The sequence below is a fragment of the Equus asinus genome, chromosome 29, assembly GCF_041296235.1.
Source record: "Equus asinus isolate D_3611 breed Donkey chromosome 29, EquAss-T2T_v2, whole genome shotgun sequence".
In the NCBI taxonomy this organism is placed as follows: domain Eukaryota; kingdom Metazoa; phylum Chordata; class Mammalia; order Perissodactyla; family Equidae; genus Equus; species Equus asinus.
The window spans coordinates 29,823,071-29,845,791 of NC_091818.1; the positions used below are offsets into that span (position 1 = coordinate 29,823,071).

A 22,721-nucleotide genomic window follows, 5' to 3' on the forward strand; every position below is an offset into this window, starting at 1 on the left:
AGAACTCAGGGAAATGTCATTCAATGCCTAAAACAACCACAATGGATTAAAACCAAAGCCACGGTCAATATTTGAAAGTGCCTCTCTACACCTATATTCAAAATAAGGCATTTTATAATATTAATGAACACGCATTATTGGTTCATTGAACAGTTTGCACACACCACCAGAATAACTGTATTCCCTGTCATGCAATAGTAATTAAACTCGTAAACTTTGCCTTTGACAACCTCTGAGACAGAGACATTTGTAATAAAATGGAATATACCAGGAAAATTTTAACCTATGAAAATACAAGTATTCTGACTCTATTAAAAGAACTGCTTCTAAATTTTTAGCCAACAACGTGAACTTTTCAAAAAATATTAGCATAATTGAGTCTGAAGTAAACCAAACCCAATGGGAGTCTAAGTTTATAAATGTTTCAAGTTTTGCCCTCATGGCAGAAACACTCCATTAGGCAGGCACTGCTTTGGGAGAATTAATCTTTTAGGAGGATTAATCAGATAAAGGAGCGGATATACTTTTGAAACTATTCCTTTCTTCGGTGTTGACGTACTGGGAGAAAGTGGCAGACATCCTTATGGGCATCCATCTGTACAGTGAGGGAAAGAAACTCACTGGTTAGGCCAAGGGTCTCTGATTCATATCTCTTGGTTATACTAAGTGGAAATGAAAAACAACAATGGCAATAACGTTGAGACCAGAAAAAGTCTTAATTTTTAATAACGAACAACTTGAAAAAATTTTGTCAATTTTCTGCTATAATTTTGGGAGCTGTGCTTTTAAATTAAGATAAAATAAATGATTTTATCTTTTCAAATTAAGTACTATAAAGAATAACCGTCCATAGCAGAAAAAAATCACAACCACCATTTTCAGACAAACTGTGCTATTTCACACAAAGTAATAACCTAATTAGCGAATTTCAAATTATGGAGGTAAAAATTATCTCTTGACTAAAAAGATGGAATCGTTTATTTTTCCTGAGTTATCTTAACAAAACTGTAATCATAATCTAATAATACATTTTGTGATGAGTATGGCTGAGTTCCACGTACTGGTGCTGACTAAAACACGAGTGTAGAGGCACAACTGTATATGGGGAGTGGAAGGGAATCCATTTGCCTATTAATTTTAATGTATTGACCTCACTACCTACGATAGCAGAGAACTAAAACCACTCATTCCTTTAAGAGTTTACAGATTGTTCTCATTATTTTGAGCTCAATCTAATATATTTTGTATTTTTGGTAGGAAACTAACTTGAAACCACATTAAAGAGTCAAATTTGGTCAGGATTAATGTATTGTTAATCCTGGAAATGTTCAACTTTCAATATACATGTCTATTATTGATTGACAGAAATTAATTAGATGTGTAAAATTGAGAAATATCTATTGCTATCTTATTTCTAAGAATAAAAGGAATATATTTGACAATATTCCCAAATAATGTAAACTCGACACATCTACCCTAAAATTTGAGTGAATACTCCCCAAATAGATCTACACTGTCCTCACTGAACACAGAGAGTTCTGGAGTTCAACAACATCTTAAAATCATAATCTTGACTTTGTACTAATGCATGTTGGGTTCTGTGTATAGATATGATTATGAAGCAACTCAAAAATGACAAAACAAACCCAGAGATTACATGTCTTATAGTTCATATTTTAGCAAGCACATCATCACGATTTTGCCAGGGGATTTCTAACATCTAGAAAGAGATTCATATGCTTTTCCAAGGCAAATACTTTCTGAAGTTCTCTCAAACACTTCCACTAACATGAAACCACTAGATGTCTTCAAGTGCTCAAATTATGTGTTTCTGCTTAAAAAATATTTTTAAGAGATACAAAATCATTGTCTACTTACCCAGGAGACATTTTTACCCTTAGGTGGCTTTAGCATGGCAACATGAAGTACTGGTGGCCAACAACAGTTTCACCAACATGGGAAATCCAATGAGGTATATTCCAAATGTCTTTGTTACCCAAATGCAAAAAGTTCCCTGGTTTGCCAGACACAGATGTCATAAGTAACAATGAAGATAACCTTCAGATAACCCATTTTTCTTCTCAGTACTAAGCATGTGAACACACACATCACAGACCACGGTTATAACCACTCAGCATACGGAGGCAGAAGCTGCAACATGTGTATCTTCTATATATCCGCAAAATCCAGAGTGGAGCATTTCCTTACAAAACCAAACTTGAATCCATGTGGAAACGTCCAAAATCACAGAGGAATTCCTCCCTCAGCTGCTAAACTGCAATTCCCAATGACTCCCCAGGCTTTCATAAAAAGCTTGGTAGCGACAGTTTACAATTACTTAGTAAAAAAGAAAAATAGTGAAAACAAGTAGCCTTTGGGAGATTTTGTTGGTTAGCTGCTGGTGGCATCCATTTTAGGAGGCGCCTGACTCCAGGGCTGCCCAGAGGAGAAAGAGAAGGCAGAGCTCAGTTTCAATAAATAATACATAGTCTCAGGTTCAATGTGTACCTGTAACTACCTTCTGCGCAGCCTCACGCCAGAGGTATTGCTCTCTCTGCAGTCCTGCAGACTCACAGTGCACCTGTTGTTGCTGCAACTGCTCCGGGAAAGGCTGGTCTCCTAACAACCAGCAACATTTGTTTATAAGGTAAGAGAAAGAGAAGCCCCAGAGGGTAGCAAATTAGAAGTCCCAGATGGAAGAGCAAGGCTGGAAATCAGTGTTGGCTCTGCTCCCTTTGTCTCTGTGTCCTTGTGTCCCTTTTCTATTACCTCCTGTCAATCTAGATTAACTAAGCAGATCCAGGCTAAATTTTGCTACTATCAGTAGTGATTAGAGTGAGTTGATGAAATCGGATTATACAGGCGGACCTCTGCCTTCTCCCTCGGCAAGCGACACCATGCGACTGGAAAGCCTGTTGTCCTTCTCCAGAAATACTGGAGCTTTCTGGAAGGTTCTGCTGGAGGGAGTATGCTAACAAGAGAAAACCTGGCCACCTGAAGCTGCTCATATACAAATACAGGGGGTTGGAACCACCTATTTCACTTTTTCTCTGCTTTTCTTCCAAATTCTAATGTTCTCCCCTACTGAAAGTTAAATTATTACAGAGAAAATGCATAGCATTTTCCCATTTCATCAAAAATATTTTTCCTAGCAGGGTAACCACTTTGACCAAAACACTGAGGGCATGGGAGACTATGGAAGGGGCTGGAACTGGAAGTCACTTTTCTTAAGCCTCTGTTATATGCCAGCAATGGCATGAGGAATTTAGATATACGCAGGTTCAAGGAATCCTGGAGGTAGGTGATATCAACACTTTAAGGAGGAGGAAATTAAGATTTAGAGGTGTTAAATACCTCTCAATGAAGATTTACTGGGCCAAAGCAACGCTTTTTAGACTTCTCTCTCTTTGAAATCAAAGGGCATTGAGATTTTTCCTTTGGGTTTTTTTCCAATCTATTCTAAAAGAGTGTGTGAGTATGTGTGTGTGTGTGTGTGTATATGTGTTTGTGTGTGTGTAGATGTATATATGTGTCTGTGTATGTATATATGTGTTTGTGTGTGTGTATTAAAGGACCATATGTTGCCCTTAAGGGCCTAAGAATTCTCTGGAATTTTGGTTCCTACTTATTTTGAAAATAATAACATTATAAGGCTCTTCATAGAAATGTTTTGGATTAAACTTTTGTAAAGTACAAAACAACTGAAATGGACCTACACAGTTAACCACATAAACATCAGTGCGGCAGGCAAAGGGCCTACATCACTCATGAGTTTGTGCTACATAGTCAACAGATATATCAATAATAATAGCCAACATTTACCGAAAATGTTCCATGTGGTATTTTACTTTCTTCATCTTACTCAAAACAATAACGACCTCATAAGGTTGATTTCGAATGATTTTGGTTGATTTGAGCAGAAGGAGTATGAATTAATATTAAATTTTAAAAAAAGAAAATTCTGATATTACAAATAAATTACAGATATGAACTGATTTTTCACCCAATTCAAAATCAGGAGAAAAATTAAAATAGACACAAAAAATGGAGATAAAAAGGATTTTTTAAAGGAAAGATTTCCTTTATTGTGAGTACCCTGTGTGTCTGTGTGTATAAACCTCATGTCTGATTATGCTAGAAGCTCCATAAGGACATGTTTCACGTCTCCTGTATCTTTTCTCTTTGGGAAATATAGTACTCAGGCTTGCTCCCTAGCTCTTGTTGATTGATTGCAGTTCCATTATGAATTTTAAAACAGTTCTTGGAACATAATTTTCTATTAGAATTTTCTACAATACAATACTATTGAAAAACAGATAAAGCATTTGGAACCCAATGTTTTGACTAAAATATGAATGGTAGGGGTTACGTATTCAGATTTGTATTTTTACATTTTAAATCTCTTCAAAATCACAAATGGGGAGCTGGCTCCGTGGTGTAGTGGTTAAGTTCGTAAACTCCACTTTGGCGGCCTGGGGTTTGCAGGTTCAGATCTCAGGCGCTAACATACACACCACTCATCAAGCCACCCCATGATGGCGTCCCACATACAAAACAGAGGAAGATTGGCACAGATGTTAGCTCAGGGTCAGTCTTCCTTATCAAAAAAAAAAAAAAATCATGAAGGGATATCAAGCACAAGTTTAAGGTTCTAGGAGGCAGTTGTATAAAAGCAAAACTGAACCATGTGACTCCAGACATATTTAATTTCAGATCCTTCTAGAAATATTTAGTTTCAAACTACAACTAAACTTTTGTTCCTTTGAATCATAATGGTCTGAGGTTGTTATGGATTGAATGGTGTCCTCCCCAAAAAGATATGCTGACGCCCTAACCTCCAGTACCTCAGAATGTGGCCTCATTTGAAAATAAGGTCTTTACAGAGGGAATCAAGTTAAAATGCTGTCATTAGATTGGGCCCTAATCCAAAGAAACTGGTGTTCTTACAAAAAGGGGAAATTTGAACATAGAGACAGACATGCATAGAGGGAAGTTGATGTGAAGACACACAGGGACAAGACAGGCATGTGACTGGAGTGACACACCTACAAGCCAAAGAATGCCATGGATCGCTAGCGAACACCAGAAACTAGAAGAGGCAAAGAAGAATTTTCCCCTAGAGCCATCAGAGAGAGCACAGGCCTCTGAGAGCTCAATTTTGGACTTCTAGCCTCCAGAACTATGAGACCGTACATCTCTGTTGTTTTAAGGTACCCAGTTTTTGGTACTTACAGCATCCCTAGCAAACTAATACAGATGCCAATTCAATAATTTTTCCTTTCTTTTTATTTTCAATGACTCTTTGGAGTATTCCAGGCTTCTTTCATTAATTCCACTACAAACCCTAAAGGTAAAAATGTTAGAACTTATTTTTATAACTTGAGTTTTATAGAATACCTATATTATTTTATATACTTGACTTATATTTCAACCTAATTCATAGACTATCTGCACATTTCGCAAATTAAGCCTCCTTAAACCAGGGGATCTTGGAACCCAAGCAGTCTGTGAATAGAACTTAGAAGGTTCAAGAACTTGAATGGGAAAAAAACTGCATCTTATTTTCAGTAACTTGTGACTGAAATTTACAATTTCTTTCAATTACGAATGTTAGCAACAAACCATAGTAATACTGGCAGTACCTATGATGTCAGCAAGGGAAATCACATATATTCTCATATCACATTATAACTGTTTCCATCTTGAAATATTATGTCTGTCTTCCAGTTTATGATATACATGCTGAATTATTTAGGGGAAATGGGCAATTTGTTTTGAAATTTACATTGAAATACATAAAAACATTAAGATGGTTTGATGATGCATGGATGGATGGATGGATGGATGGATAGATGGTTAGACGGATAGATATACGTAATAAAGCAGGTACATTAAATGTTAATGGTAGAATCTAGGCAGTAAGTCTATCAGTGTTCTCTGCAAGATTCTTTCAAGATTGTTAGTACTGTTGTTTAATGCATTAATAAAAAGTAAATGAATGACCACATTATAGATTTGGTTTTTAAAATATTTTGACAACTGTATTCTCATATGATTAGTTTCCTTTGTAATTCTACAAATTTCATATTATGCACTTAAAAACATTGTTCCAAGAAAGACTCCCATGGGCTTCACCAGACTACAAAAAGGTCCACACTACAACAAATTTAAGAATTTCATCTATAAAGTCATCATGAAAAAACTGATAAGCAACAATATTATTCCACAAAGCTATTTCAAAGGATTGACTTTATGGTAAGTAAAAAGTAAAAAAACCTGAGTCTTTAAAATGTCACGTAGGGCCAGCCCTGGTGACCTAGTGGTTAAGTTCAGCACACTCTGCTTTGGTGACTTGGGTTTAGTTCCCGGGTGCATACCTACACCACTCGCCTATTAGTGGCCATGTTGTGGCAGTGGCTCACATAAAAAAGAAAAAAAAGAGGAAGATTGGCAATGGATGTTAGCTTAGGGCAAATCTTCCTCAGCAAAAAAAAAAAAAAATCATGTAACAACCATGTCAAAATTGCTGATATCTAAGAAATAATGGATTTATATCCCGTGCCAGTTATCTACTGATGTATAACAAACTATCCCCAAATTTAATGGCTTAAGACAACAATTTATCTCTCATGGTTCTATGGGTTCATTGGGCTTAGCTGGGCAATTTCCATTTGGGGACTCCAATGTGGATAAGGTCAGATAGCTGCTAGGGCTGAGTCATCTGAAGGCTTGACTAGGTTGGGCATCCAAGATGGCACACTCACACAGCTGGTTGTTGATGCTGGCTGTCAGCTGGGAGCTCAGCTGGAGCTGGTGACCACAGGAAAACATGTGATCTCTCCATGTGGCTGGAGCTTCTCACAGCATGTCACCTAGGTTCTGGGAAACAGTATCCCAAGAGCAACCATTCTGAGAAACCCTGGGGGGAGCTGCAAAGATTCTTATTTAAGCTTGAAAATCACACAGCACTACTTCCACCATGTTAGACTTGTCAAAAGTGAGTCAGAGGACCAGCCCAGATTCAGAAGGAGGGGACTATATGAGGGCATAATTACTGGGCTTGTGGTTCATGGGAGGGGGGAGGAGCATCTGTGGAGACCAGCTACAACACATCCATAAAACTACCATACACATCTAGGTGAAGAACTGAGCTTAATTCTCTATTTGATTAACACGGAATGCCTGGCTGCTCATCATGCTCACCCATGTCTCCAATTTAGCTAATTATTTCTCAAAGAGCTCCAAATGAATTCCTTTCCCATTAAATTTCTTATTTCAGCCTTAGATAAGTAAAAATGTGGCCAAAAATGTGATTTAGGACTCCCCAGCTCCCCATTATCTTGAAAAATTCAACCACTCTCATTCAATTCCTTCAACAAGAGCGGTCTTTCTTGAAGACAAGAGATTGATGACAATTTATTGTCTTCAGAGCCTTCCCATTTCAAGGACCAGCATAGTGCCTAGTACATAGCATTTCCCCAAAAACAATCTAACAATTTTCATCATCATAAAAATTAGACGTGCAAGGCTATCCCGGCCATTGGAAGTGGTTGGAGGAATAAAACAAGCTGTCATCAATATGAACTCACAACCAATATAAACTCAAATGCCAAACCTTTGCTGTCTAGTTTCTGGGGAGCGAATGGGAGGAAGTTTTCTATTTCTCAGTGTGATTCAGCATTTTCCTATTAGTGCATGTGTTTTTAAGGGAATTGAATTTTATTGTGTCCAACCAGATACCTCATGGCTCAAGGATATTTCAACAGATTAATCTCTGAATTAATGTTTAATGGAATTTTAAAAATTGGAAACAAAGTAGGTGAATTAACAAGTTAGACTATAAAGAGAAAAAAAGTACTTAATAACTCCTTGTTGGTCAATACAGGTCTTTCAGGGTATCTATTTCCCAACAGATTGAGTACTTACTAAGAATTCTATAAGACATCATCTCATTGAGTTAATGAGTTTTCCTAATAACCTGCAAGGCAGGTATTATTACTCTTTCCATTTTATACAAAATGGAGACTCAGAGAGTTTAAGTGACCACTGGCCACGTCAATGGTTTAGGTTTCAGTTGTAACAAGAACAGCTGTCCAGTGCTGCTACCCACTGAAGGGCCTGAACCTGATTTCTAGCCTCCCATCCTCTCACCCTACCTCTGATTTCAGTCACAGCTGCAGTCAACTCTATGTCTACCTTAAACTCAAGCCACGCAACTTTCCACTTTCTGCCCCAGCATCTAACAACCTGTTAACATCCACTCAGTCCACAGGCAAGCCCAGAAGTGTAGGGGAGTCACTGCCTGTAGAGTCAACTCTCAGTAAATAGGGGACAGGAGCCAGCAAACTAATGCTCCCAAATGTCATCCTCAGAGTGGACAATTGTGGGAGGTTTGGGTACACTTCTCAGGGGGGCCTGGTGGAAGTTAGCCCCCTTTACCTACAACGCTTGATGATGTTCTTCTATATTGACGTTTCCTCTTACCCTGTCTCCCAGAGACCATCGGCCCAATAAACTGCCTGCACCAAGTCCTTGCCTCAGGCTCTGCTTTTGGGGAACAAGGTCTGTTATTATCAAATGCATCTAATCTATTCAGTGGAGGGAACGGAGTAGATGTTCCAAATCTGGGTTTCTTCAGTGACTCCACTACGTGAACCCCTCCTGAAAGAGGTCCTTGGAGATCACTGAGTAGCTGTAGTTTTCAAATACAGGCCCTTTAGTTAGCTCACTAAGGAGACTGTGATCCCCTTTGACTTTCAGTGTTGTTTCTCACACTGCATCTCAATGGTTCCCGGCATTTAATAGGTGCTCAATTAGTACACGCTGATTCGCTAAGTAAGTAGTTATTCCTCTTGAAAGTATTGCTTCTTTATGTTCTAACCTATTAAAAATGCAAGCAGCATCTTCCCTAGTATATCTTCCCTAGGGAATTTTCTCTGACTAAGCCGTGCTTGATCCTAAGCTCCAACCATCCAACACTAATGAGTATCATTTCGTATGGACATGTCTACATCCAACAATCAGGTATACTCAAGTAGAGATGAAGTAAGCATGGTGGAAAAAGCATAGATTTGAAGTCAGACAGACCAGGGTTGAATTCTAATTCCGTTTACAAAATATGGAAACTTTACTGGACCTGTTTCCTCATCCACATAAAGGCTCCAGTGACAGCTACCCCGCAGAGCTTTTGTGAGCACTGTATGAAGTCATGTGGACAATCAAGCACACAGTGGCTCAGGACCTGGTATCTCCCTGCTCCTGGGTTCTTCCTTGGCCTTCCTGATGTATTTATTGTGTGATCAATACATGAGCCTGTGTGAGTCTTAGATTTCTCTTTTGTAAGAGAAGGATGGTAACTTTCATGTTTACCTAATATGGCTGAAGCCAAAATCACATAAAATCATGCATGTGAAAGTTACCTGACATTTGCAAAAGTAATGACAGGTAGTGGAGGCGGTGGAGATGAGGCTGCCATGCAGAGTTGTACATTCTGCACACTGCACAAAGGCCCTGGCCAAAGGATGTGTTAGGGGTGAAATCATGAGAAGCCACATCTCCCCAACGGGGGTGCATTTTTTTGAATTTTTTTTGCATTTTTGCATTTTTTTTAATTTGTCCACTCAGAGAGTCCCTTTTTCTAAAATGCACAGAGGGGCCATAACGACTAGCAATGTAATGAATAAAATAGTAGACGACTCTGATTCAAATCCTGGCTCTGGCATTTACTAGTTGTACAACTTTGGGCACAGTCGCTCTGTGCACAGTCCCTTTATGCCCCAATTTCTTCATCTGTAAAAGAAAAGGTTGTTCTAGTACTCATAGGTTACGAGGATGAAATGAATATGTGTGAAGCACTTGGGAGAGTGTCTGGCATATAGAATGCACTCAATAAATGCTCATTATTATTATTATTATTTACAAATGTAACTCATGTTGTAATCCAAAGGAAGACATGTGCCAGCTATGGGGAGACAACACACAGTATTAATCATTCAAAATAGAATGCAGGTCTATTTAAAACCAATCTATGTGCACACATGTCTTTGAATGAGGCCAATTAGCAATGTATAAACTTGTTTTCTTAATTTTTGATGAATATAATGAATAAATTGATGAACTACTGAAACACACAGGTTATAAAAACTTAGCTCTGATGACTTGAAACAGCAGTCAGACTTTGTTCTCTTGGACGAGAAATTGTTTCGCTTGAGCTAGGATTAGTAGAACCAATGACTCTTTGATCACTTAAAGTTTAGAGCAATTTAAGTCTTTCTCTTTCTTTTCAATTTTTATGTGTTTACTTAAATTGGGGTTTTGTCACTTACAAAGAGATACCCAACTATCGCACAAGAATCTCAGTGGCATTCATATTTTGGATATCTGGGAAAAAAATCATTTGGGAAGGAAATAAAACCCACACAGGTTTATGGTAAATTCAGTCATTCATTTATTCATCCAGCATATACTAAGCATATTTTTGTGCCAGGGGCTATGCCTTCCCAATCTGAATATTTCTAATGGGTTCCCTGAACTTCTGTCAATGGGTCATGATACTTCTTAAGAGAATTTATCATCCTTTGCTGACTTATCAACTAAATGCTGACCCCTTTTGGATTACAAATTCTTCAAGGGCAAGAACCGCATTCATCATTTTAATATATACTACTATGACATATTATATACAAAAAATGTTGGCCAAAACGATAATACAAGTGCCTGCCAAGTGAACTTCAGAGACACATCCCAATAGAGCACGCTGCACTAATCTGACCCAGAGGAGAAGGACATGGAAAATGTCATAAAACAATGACTTCTGAAGCAAGGGTCTAACCACAGCATCCTGTCCCCTTGGAGGGAGTCATCAACAATGGCTTGTCATTAAATAACAGTCACAAAGCCATTTTCTGGCACTTTCTGACTGAACATTGGGAAAGGAGCGGGGAGAGGGAAATGAGGGAGGTCGAGAAGGGAGGGGCTGTCTGAAATTCTTCCAGGATGAACAGAACCATTTGTTTCTACCAGTTCTGGGACAGCTTTCAAAAAGACAGCCAAAACCATTCAGATTTCATTAATTTGGCCAACCAACTAAATTAAAATGTCCTTGATAAGAAAAGGCTGAAGGAATGGATATCGTGAGCATCCACAAGATTTGCAGGTATCCTCAGTTTCAACCAAATTTACCATAAATTAAAAAAAAAAAGGAACTATTTTCAAGGGCAATTAACTCCAAATATGTTGTCAAAAGAAGAGTGACTATCTTTGGCTATCTTAGTCATTTTCTAGCTCCATTTCCTTTGTTACAAATAAAATTTTGATCTAAATAAATCGTATTTTGTGAGTAAAAATAAGAAAAATTAGAGTCACTATATTTATGTTTCATTTGCTTTTTCTTCTCTTAACAGCCCCTATCACAGAGACTCTTCTCATCTTTTTATCACTTCATCTTGAGAACACACGAGTGTGGTCTCCCTGGCTTTTCCCATTTGAATCCAACTCCCTGAGCTTCCAGAAGAGTCTTCCTTGGGTGCTTCCAGTCCCAACAATGTAGATTCATGATCACAAACAGGGCAGCTTCTTATCTCTCACCACATCAAGTCTTAATCCAAACCCTGCATCTCTTTGGTTGCGATGTATATATAGCAGTTATACGATCAGGCTTAAAATTAATCTATGGAGTAACAGAAATATTAAGAATAACCATTTCCTTTTAATTAGCTATATTGGTATGCAAATCTTTATATCTTAGCCAGAAAATATCCATTTGTGGATAGTACTAAGGCTACTCACTTAAATCCATGACGTGAGCCAAAATTTTGTGTAAATAACTGCGTTATATTATAACTGGTTATAGGAAAGTGGTTCTCAGACAAATTCCCATGGATGATCTGCCGAAGTGAGGATAACAGTTTGATTGAGAATTCAAAAGCAGTAATTTTTTTTTAAACGAAAGAGAGGTTGTTTTAGTCTAGCTACTAGACTATAAATTCTTTGAAGGGAGGGACTATTCAATTCAACTTTATACCCCCCAAGAATAACAGAGTATCTGATATGCTCTGAGCAACAAATAAATATTGAATATATTAATAAACCTCAACATCATTAAGCTAAAAATTAAAAGTTTGACTTTATAATGAATGAGATATCATGTTTAACCATCCTTCTTGTTTTACAAAGCTCTGCATACATATTTCAACTCTGCCTTATACTGATAGTCATATCACTTAAGTTTATGCTAACATTTGGCATTCATTTTTGTCTCCTCAGTTGATCATTTTTTTTCTTTATTTTATTAGAATTTGGGCCATTTGATTGGAAAGGACAAAGAGAACTAAAGTCCCCCCCAAGTGGCAAGGTCTTAATTCAAGGATGCACATTTGTAGGAACTCGGAAAAGCTGAACAATAAGCCTTCAGAAAGGCCAAGAACCATGTTAGATCTCCGCTCCCATGCTCTGCCATTAACACAACCTGCTGTCCCCTGAGTGCGCCTTCATGGGCCACGCTTCTGGAAAGCTCTATTTTCTGCACTTTCTGCCACTTTGATGGTTCTTTCCTTTTCTTATGTATATTCTACCACAAAGCTTCTGCTTCCTCACAGTATTTTTACTCAAAATTTGGGCTTGCCATGACTTTAACTCTCATCCATGACAAATTTTCAGCTCCTGCTCCCAACGCTAACAGATTCTGTGAATTCTCCATTCAAATTGCTTGAGCCAAGTGTTTATCCTAATCAAACACATTTTGGCTGCCTCTTGGGGTTGGGGGAGTGTGCCGTCTATGTCCTTCATATAGGGCTGCCCTTTGGCAGTAATGATGGGGTCAGCAATTTCACATAGTAGAAGGCTACTGGCTGGCAAGTACATGATTGACATTTCTAATAAGGTTGGCATAATCATTCACTTTATATTGCTTATGTCAGCTTCCCTCTTTGCTTCTAAGTTTAATTTATTTTGAAATTGTCTCAGATCATTGTTTATTGCCTGAAGTTTGCAACAGTTCTAATTTTTTATGTTATGTGAAGCTAAAAACAATGCATGGCACTTTGACGTTCTGTATTGATTCATGAGTTATTATTTGAAATCACTATAAAATATATTTTAGTACTTGACTTACTGAAATTTATGAAAGATTCGCAGGGAATGAAGAAAAGTTGAATCATAAGTTCTTTATTTAATCTGAGAAAAGTTTCATCATTCTGGTTGCAACTGGGACACACTTTTTGAAATCAGAGAAATCGGTTCATATTACTAATAAAAACCGATGGTGAAGCTTCACTTGGAAATTGAAAATCTTGAGCTTAGCTGGACTACGTGGTAATCTAGAAGCTATTAATGCAAACATTGATTGTGTTAGTCTATGCTTTACTGAAAGCAGAGCCATTATTTAAAATAAATAAAATCATAAAACCATTCTTGCATGGGAGAATATGAGTAGACTTTATCTTCTTCATGTGCCAATTCATTTAATATGAGAATAATTCTCTATGCATCCCCTTCCATCAGTTCCTACAAACTGATCTTCAGAAACCCAAGTGTCTGCAGTCCCTTCTTTCTGTTCCCTTATTATGAGGCTAACCTTTCCCCTTCATGAAGTACCGGCATTAACAGGATACTGTTGGGAAATGAATTCAGAAAGCCAGTATTTAGATGGCACCTCAGTAGTTATATCTGACCCACCAGAAGTCCAGCAGTTAACTAAAGACTAAAGCCTGAAATCTAACCATAGATGAACCTGTAACAACTCCAAGCGACAGCCATTTTCTCCAGATAGTAATGGAGCAGAGCTGTCAGAGAGAAATGCTCACCGATTTGATGATTGCATAAAACTCCATGGAGAAGCGCAATTCTCATCAAGGGCTTAAAAAGGTGGAATAAACACGGAACATCCAATCATCTCCGAAAAAAGTCAGAGGGTCATCTTGCTTTTCATAGAGCAGTAAGGTGAATAGAACCCAAATCAGTGTCTTTTAAGAGCATTCTTTAATCAGTTTGTACGCGAATCACAGCTCAAGAGTCAAGTTCAAGGGAAAGAAACAGTGCAATAAAGAATCATATAGGAAAAAAATGAAAAATCAGAGAAGTATCCTCTAGCCGTGATGACTTTTTCCTTAGAAGTAGAGATTCACTTCCAAATTTTAAGTGCTTTTTGACGTGCAGAAGAAAGAATTCTACTTTTTTTTTGTTTTTTTTTTGAGGAAGACTAGCCCTGAGCTAACATCTGCTGCCAATCCTCCTCTTTTTGCTGAGGAAGACTGGCCCTGAGCTAACGTCCGTGCTCATCTTCCTCTACTTTATGTGTGGGACGGCCCCACAGCATGGCTTGACAAGCAGTGCCGTGTCCACACCCGGGTTCCAAAGAAGAGAGCACAAACTTAACCGCTGCACCACCGGGCTGGCCCCCAAGAATTCTATTATGTTTTAAAAGAAATGAGCATATGATAATTATAGTTCAGAAATGAAAATTCTATGAAATTGGTTGCTTTGAGAGGGATTGGTCAAGAGTTCTTAAAAGCAATAAGTTCTTAAAACCACAAGAATTTAACTAAAGTGGAGGTCTGCACTATATGAAAAAAATACACGGAGTTCTCTTTTAAAACGTTTGTGACCCCAAAGGTCATGACAGGAGAAAGCTCTGATCCTCTCTCTACCCATCTTCGTTCAGACAAAAATTAATAGGCACCCCTTGCTGAGAGCCCTGAAATATAAGATTACAAGTTCTAAAGTCTGTCTGTATTGCTGCCTTATTCAAATTTGAGAGGTTTGGGAAACTTCTGGCAAATTATTAAATCACTTTTAAAGGTATGTTCAGTGTTCTTTCAAAAAAAAAAAAAGAGGTACTGAGGCTCTGATCGTTCCTCATATTTTGAAACAATTTTTGTAAAGTCTCTTTCTTATCCCTTTTCACTTCGGGTGCCTCCTCTCCCTTCTCTATTGTTCTAGAACTGAAATTTATTTTCATCAAAATAAGTGGACAGGTGAAGTGACTTCAGCCAAATTAACCTTGCTGGAAGGAAAGCTCCTCAGAGGTTTTAGCAGCATAGCCTATCACACACCATCACACACAGGGCTATCCTACTTCTTGCTGTGGCACCTGAAACGATTTCAAGGTGAGCAGTTAGTAAGACTCCCACAGAGTAGAACTTTCTGGAAATACAAAATCCACATTATATTTTTCATGCTGGACGTTTACCAGAACTGTGTCTGCTCAGACTCATGGTTCCAACAAGACCAGTGATGCACAAGGAGAAATAAATGGTATGGATCGGATCAAGCAACAGAAGTACTTTGCAAGGAGTTAAAGAATATAAGGTATTTTATTTTAGTCCTTTTATTGATAAGCTCTTCACAGTGTTGCTCAGCTGTTTCTATAAAACTTCAGTCGTAATTCAGTGTTGCCAATATTTACAGACTGCCTGAAAAAAATATTTATGGTCATTTTTAGTTACTTAAATCAATTCAAATATTAAGTCTTTACTCTCCACAAATTTTTGCCAGGAACTAATTCTACTGGAAGGGCAATTCTGGATTTTTCCTACAAACTCTATTGCTACTAGTTACCTTATGTAACTGAGGAAAACCACTGTTGCTGAGCTTAAAGATGTTAACCCTTCACTTTCGAAGCTTTAACCACAGTAGAGCATGGCTCATTAAAAAAGCTGTATCATCGTGTTCTATGTATGCACAAAGATCACCTGGGGTTTTTGCCCTTCAAGATCCATTTCCTTTTTTTTCTGGAAACAACATTTGGATTTTCCTTTGAGAAATTCTCCTCCTCCATTGTCTGCAGTCTTGGTGAGAGGGTAAGTCAAGCAGTCTCTTCTCTCCTGGCTGGAGAAGATCTGAGCCATTCAGACCCTCTCTTCCGGGAAGGTGAACCTTGAATAACTTGACACAAGTTGACCTGAGGTGAGCTGACTCGCCTCAGATGGAGGCCTCTGAAGAGCTTAGCCACAATTCCTGACACACAGGTTTTCATACTTCCTACACCTGATGCTGACTTTCAAATTTCCTTTGATCCTGTGAGCTCTCCTCAAACAATAGTGTGCACAAAAATCACACTGAGAGATTATTGAAAGTGAAATGATGAAGATCCATCCTTGAGATGCAGATTCTATGAGTTTGGGGTGGTTCCCAGGGATCTGCAATTTTTTGGACAAACATCCCTAAGAACTCTAATGTTAGTGACCCCAATAACACACTGAGAAACACTGCTACAAACTACCAATGAATTGTTTTAAAATTAGAAACAAGTGATTTCTTTTGTGTACTACCAAATAGCTCTATCTTATCCACCCTCTATAAAGCTTAGGAGAGTGATCACTAATAATGAGGCATGTAACCTTGGGGGAGAGAGGAGGAGAGAGGTTCCTGATCTTGCAAGTGGGTTCCTTTTTTTTTTTTTTAACTCCCCCTTCCCCACCATTCTGCCCTGTCCCCTTCAATGAGGACTCTTGAAAATCACAAAGAAGCCTCTGTCCTGATGAGTGTGTGTCCCATTCATCTTTGTAGAAAAAAGGGTGCAATCCACTCCCTTTGAATAACTATCACTTTGTTTCATAGTCTAATATCCATCCTAAAGAATGACCTGATTCTCCCAACAATGAAATGACCGAAGAGAAGTCAGTGAGGCATTTGAGGAAGATTCACAGACTCCCTGAGATCTTTACCAAAAAAAAGAAAAGGTGAAAGTTGGAAACTACAGTAACTCCAGGATGCCCAGTGCCTCAGTTGCAGAAGTGGAAAACTCTGCTTTGCCCCTTACTCCCTTTACTCTGCATTGCTGTTTGGAAATCAGAGTGGATTACATCAATTATTTATTCCTTGGGTGATGGGGAAGAGAATGCTGATAAGCTCATCACAAAAGTGCAAGGAAAAAAAAAAAACCCAGTCGACAAAAAATGAAGCCACTTCTGATGATTCAAACAGAAGAGAATTGGCTGTTATCTCAATGTAATACCAAGACAGAGAACAAACAGAGGAGTCTGGCTCAATGGGAGGCAGATCTATTCACCAGAAAGGTCACGGGCAATGGAAGGCCTCTAAACCAACAACACAAAGGCTGCATCAGAGCCATGGTACCTGCCTGAGCTTCAACCCGGGGAGGAAGGAGGAATGACACATCTCCTAAAATAGGAGCCACTCGTTTTACAGATGGGAAAGATGGTAGGGCAGCTTTTAATACATACAGCTCTTAAAGCCTTTAATTCAAGGCTTCAAAAAAGAAATAATCCAGTGGTGCTTTTATTTTTAAATGGCTGTGCTCAAAGATACTTTAAAATATGGGTGCTTTTAAAAAAACATATTTACCTACTTTGTAACCTTTGTTTTTAAATGAAGTTAGTTTGTAGGTTTGAGTTAATTTCATCATTTAAATCAAGCTAAGATTTCTTCTGCGCTCCAGGAGGTCCTTGCCAGGGGTAAATAAACTGGTTCTTGCTTTAGATCCTCAAAAGAAATAAAGAGAATATAATCTAAACAATGAAAAGAGGCCTGAAGAGTAAATGATTACGCAGTTTCAAACTCTAGCAACAAAATTTCTCTTCTACTTTATAAATACAGAAGAGACCAAGGAATTGTAACTTTGTATCATTGCAAAGCTCTGTGTGGGTTTATACACACATAAACAATCCATATAATGAATTTTATACAAATATAAAATAAAAATTGCATATTATATGACCAGAGGGAACAGAAAAAATGGTAATGGAAAAATAAGAATTTGATAATATTTCTCCAGCGCTATTTGTTTATTCAACAAACAGGTCGTGAGCGTCTGCCACAGGTCAAGCATTGTTGCTGGACAATAGGAATACAACAATGGAAAGGGAACTTAGAGTTCAAAGAGGGGCAGACAATTAAAAGAGTAATTATGATAATGTATATTAAGAGTGATCAGAGGGAATGAGCAAGGACACCTAACCCAGGCTTGGGAACAGACGCCATTGAGGAGCAGAAGCAAAACAGAGCAGTGGGTGTGGGGCAATGAATGACATTCAATGCCATTGGGACTTCAGAGTGTGAAAGTGCTAGGAGTTAAGGCCCAGGAGGCCAACAGCGGCTTGACTAAGAAAGGCCTTGTAGGGGTGCTGGCCCGGTGGCGCAGTGGTTAAGTTCCCACATTCCCCTTCGGCAGCCTGGGGTTCACCAGTTCGGATCCCGGGTGCGGACATGGCACCGCTTGGCAAGCCACGCTGTGGTAGGCGTCCCACATATAAAGTGGAGGAAGATGGGCACAGATGTTAGCTCAGGGCCAGTCTTCCTCAGCAAAAAGAGGGGAGTTGGCAGCAGATGTTAGCTCAGGATTAATCTTCCTCCAAAAAAAAGGGGGGCCTTGTTGTAGCATGTTGATCAGATGGCACTCACGTTCTCACAAGGTGGGAATCCACAGAGGGTTCTGAGCAAGGAACTAACATGATTGCATTTGAGAAAAATCACAGTGGCAGCTAGAATGTGGAGAAGGGATTGTTGAAGAATTAAGACAGACAGAAAAATGAGTCAGGAGGTTACTACAGTAATTTGGGAGGGAATCACTGGGGCCTGGATTAGGGATGAGATTGGAGAAATAGAGAAGAGAACACTATGTCGAAGAGATGTCTGCACTCCCATGTTCATAGCAGCATTTATTTACAACAGCAAAGACATAGAAACAACCTAGGTGTCCATCAACGGATGAATGAATCAAGAAGCTGTGAGAGAGAGAGATACACACACAACGGAATATTATTCAACCATAAAAAGGAGGAGATCTTGCCATCTGTGACAACATGCAGGGCCCTTGAGGGCAACATACTAAATGAAATAAGTCAGACAGAGAAAGAAGAAGACAGCACGATCTCACATCTCACTTATACATGAAATCTGAAAAAAAACAAAAACAAAAAAAACAAACTCATAGAAAAAGAGATCAGATTTGTGGTTACCATAGGCAGGGGGTGGGAGGAGACGGAATTGGAGGAAAGTGATCAAAAGGTACAAACTTCTACTTAAAGATAAATAAGTAGTAGGGATGTAATGTACTATATGACAACTATAGTTAACATCGCGGTATGGTATATATGAAAATTGTTAAGAGAGTAAAGCCTAAGACTTCTCATCATAAGGAAAAATTTTTCCTGTTTTTTTTTCTTGTTTGTATCTATATGAGATGACGGATATTCGCTAAACTTATTGTGGTTATTGTGGTAATCATTTCACGATACATGTAAGTCAAATCATTATGCTGTACATCTTATATATGGTATTGTATGTCAATTACATCTCAATAAAACTGGAAAAAATATATATACAAATTTGACTTTAAAAGACATAGGTCTATAAAAGTCAAATATCATCTTTCAAGGACATCTTAAGACATAGCTGGAAAAACTCCAAGTGATTTAAGGTATATTATACATATATATATATATATATATATTCAAACCACTATGCATATAAATCTTATTCCATTATCTATGGAGGAACAGAATTGATGCCAGCAAAAACTCTTTCAAAAGTCATTTACCATGAAAACATATTTTCCAAGGCATATATAATAAGCATGTAGCTTAAATTTATTTTAACTCATAAGATAATTCTGCTAATTTGGAAAAAGTATGAATTGTAAGAAAAAAACTATAATTCAAAAAAGTGTATTACCTACGATTCGACTAAGCAGAAATCTCTGTTAACTGGCACTTTGGCACTTCTCAAGTTCAATGACAATTAACTTTTATACTCAGAAGCACTATAAAATTTGTGTTAATTAAATTTGGTTATAATCCCGTTATTTAAACATTATTCCAAACAAGATAAACACAACGTTGTCCATAGAATAAGAGTAAATTTCAGTTCGATCTCAGCATGGCCCCTCTCGGAGTTCTGTGGCCTGTGGCAATACAGTTATTTATCTCATCTGAAGTTTTCTCATCTATAAAATGGTGACATTATCACTTGCCTTGCGCACTCTTAAAGGTTGCTTTAACGTCAGATGAAATCATGGGCCTAAAAGTATTTTATAAACTTTTCTAAAAGATGCTGTGAATGTGCACCAGGTAACCACGACAATCAGAATTTAACCAGAGTCCTGAATTGCTCAGAAGTTATTGTATATACAAAGGTAATATCTGGAGATCTCACTACATTTACACACCCTAACATTTCAGAAGCAATCATATGCTAAAGCCTGGATGCTCTTAGAAGAGACTGGTAATATCTAGACTAGGTCATCCTTCACCATCTAACTCGTTTATCAAAGCTTTTCAAGACTACTAGTATCAAGGAACAACACAGGCAGTTATTAACCAAACCAGTTGAGAGCATTTATCTACCATGTTCCTCCCAACCACTCTCTACTACTCTCTTATTTTAGCTCCTCTGTCTCATGATCTCATTTCACAGTGGCTTCCAGTTTTTGAGAAACAACTGTGTCAAGCAATATGCTAGGTGCTGACAAACATTATTTCATCTGAACTCTCAAAATAAACCTTCAAGCTTATATTATTTCCCCAATTATACAACTGAGAAGACTGGGCTTCAGGAAGAGAAAAGAACTCCCCACTATCACAACAGGGAAAAAAAAAATAACATCAAGAATGAAACCCAGCTCAGCCTGATTCCACATTCTGATTATGTCTGTATATTCCACTTTGCCTCTATCATTTATTATGCTCATTGCCAGCTGCTTTTCTCCTCGTCAGTTCTTTTTTGAACAAAAGAAGCCCAAAAAACAGCCTACTGGAAAAAGAGGCAAGGACTTGAACGGGTACATCATAAAAGAGGATACCCAAACAGTCAACCAATATATGAGAAGGCGCTAGATTTCATTAATCATCAGAGAAATACCCAGTAAAACCATAATGGGGTAATTTATACATTTGTCAGACTGGCTAAAATGTAAAAGATAACACCAAGTTTTGGTGAGACCCTGCTGGTGGGAGTGTACATTGATTGAACCACTTTGGAAAGCTGTTTACCAGAGTTGACTTAAGCTGAATCAATCCATCCATCCATCCATCCATCCACCCACCCACCCATCCATCCACCCACCCACCTATCCATCCACCCATCCATCCATCCATCCTATAACTTGGCAATTTCATCCCTGTATTTATAACCAACAGAAATGCATACACAAACATTCACAAAATGACATGTCACAAATATGTATCGCAGCACTATTTATAATAGTCCCAAACTAGAAGCTACTCTAATGCCTATCAACAGTAGCATCGATGACTAATATGTTACAGTCACATAATGGAATACTATACAGCCATGAGAATGAGCAGGGCACATCTGCTACAACTACATGCAACCACATGGATTAATCTCATAAATATAATGATGAGCAACATAAGTTGGACAAAAAAAGAGTATATATTGTATGAGTCCATTTGTATAAAATTTGAACACAGGAAAAACTAATCCATGATGTTAGAAGTCATATTAGTGGGTACCCTGGAAGAGTGGGGAGGTGATTGGCAAGTGGAAGGGAAGCTAAGGATGCTGATATTGTTTAGTTTCTTGATTTTTGGTGTTGATTACATAGGCCTATTTATTTTGTGAACTTTCATCAAGTTCAAAATGTATGATTTCTGCACTTTTCTGAAGGTGTGCTATATGTCAATAAAAAGTTTACCAAAAAGAGTTAGTAGCAATCTCAGCTCCCCAATGCATGCAAGTGGCCATATTTTAGAAGTGTTTCACAGAGAGGCACACAGAGCTTACTATGCTTGTGTATTCTTTTAAGAGTATTTATTCAGCTGACAGATTTTCCCGTCATTTAACAAAATAAAAATTGCAAGACAATTTAGACAAAAATAGGAAATTCTTCCGAGATATGAAGCTGAGTTCTAAAAGAATGATTGTTAGGTGTAAACAAAATAATGAAACTAGTTTGTGAATTCAAATAATAATGCCAAAAAGAGGCTTATGCAATGGATTCTATAGAGAAAGAGAGGGGCCAATGTCTACAGGGCGGCCGGCCATTCACAGAACAATTTTTGAATATAGAGGCAACTTGACACAAGTTAGGGGAGGGTATCTAATAAAGGTGACAGCTGTGGAAGGTAAAAACCTAGAAACAAAGCACTATGGCAGATGTACATAACTTTATTCAAAACCCACATAACTTTGTATTCTTTCTGAGAGACAATGTTAGAGTAGGAGGAATACTTAAGAAAGCTGTCATACTGAAAAAAGACATAAGAACTAGTGGAGGATTGAGATACATACACACACATATGTATCAATTGACTTACATATTATACCTAATATATATACTTTCACATATACACACTTCTAATTCCTAAACTTTAGGTGGCATATAGTACTGGTATGATCTAAGTCATCACTCCCTTAAAATTGACAAGAGAGCTGACAAAGGACAACAGGACAGTCCATTTAATGGACATGTAATGGGCAAGGTCCCAATTACTACTACTCCATATGGCTTGGGCTGCCCTTTGCCCTACCATCTACCTGGTTATTCAATGAGCAGCTTCCAGACTCCACATGTCGTCTTCTTTGCAGGCAAATTAGAGATCTCACTGGCAGATATATACATAGTGGGTTCTTTTCCTCCAAGGAAATGCAATATGTTTCAGATTTAACGTACCTCTTGCCTCGAGTTGGCTACCTATAAAGAAAACTGCAACCCATATATAAACTGTCAAAGAAGAGAGGCAAAAACAGCAGCAGGTAAGTCACAGGTAAGAGTCAAGAGACAAACGTTCTAAAATAAACGA

The 22,721-nt window shown here is 38.1% G+C and overlaps 1 protein-coding gene across 6 annotated transcripts in view; it reads right to left on the reverse strand.

Annotated features, from left to right (window-relative positions):
• Nucleotides 1-22,721, reverse strand: part of CACNB2 (calcium voltage-gated channel auxiliary subunit beta 2) — a 351,543-nt gene that overhangs the window by 211,425 nt on the left and 117,397 nt on the right. The window contains exon 1 of one of the 6 annotated variants that reach the window (XM_070500812.1): nucleotides 1,879-2,431. The exons of the other annotated variants lie outside the window; for them this stretch is intronic. Coding sequence (XP_070356913.1) covers nucleotides 1,879-1,914 — 36 coding nt within the window. The 5' untranslated portion in view covers nucleotides 1,915-2,431. Of the gene's footprint in view, nucleotides 1-1,878; nucleotides 2,432-22,721 lie in introns of those variants that run through there. 6 annotated transcript variants of the gene reach the window in all.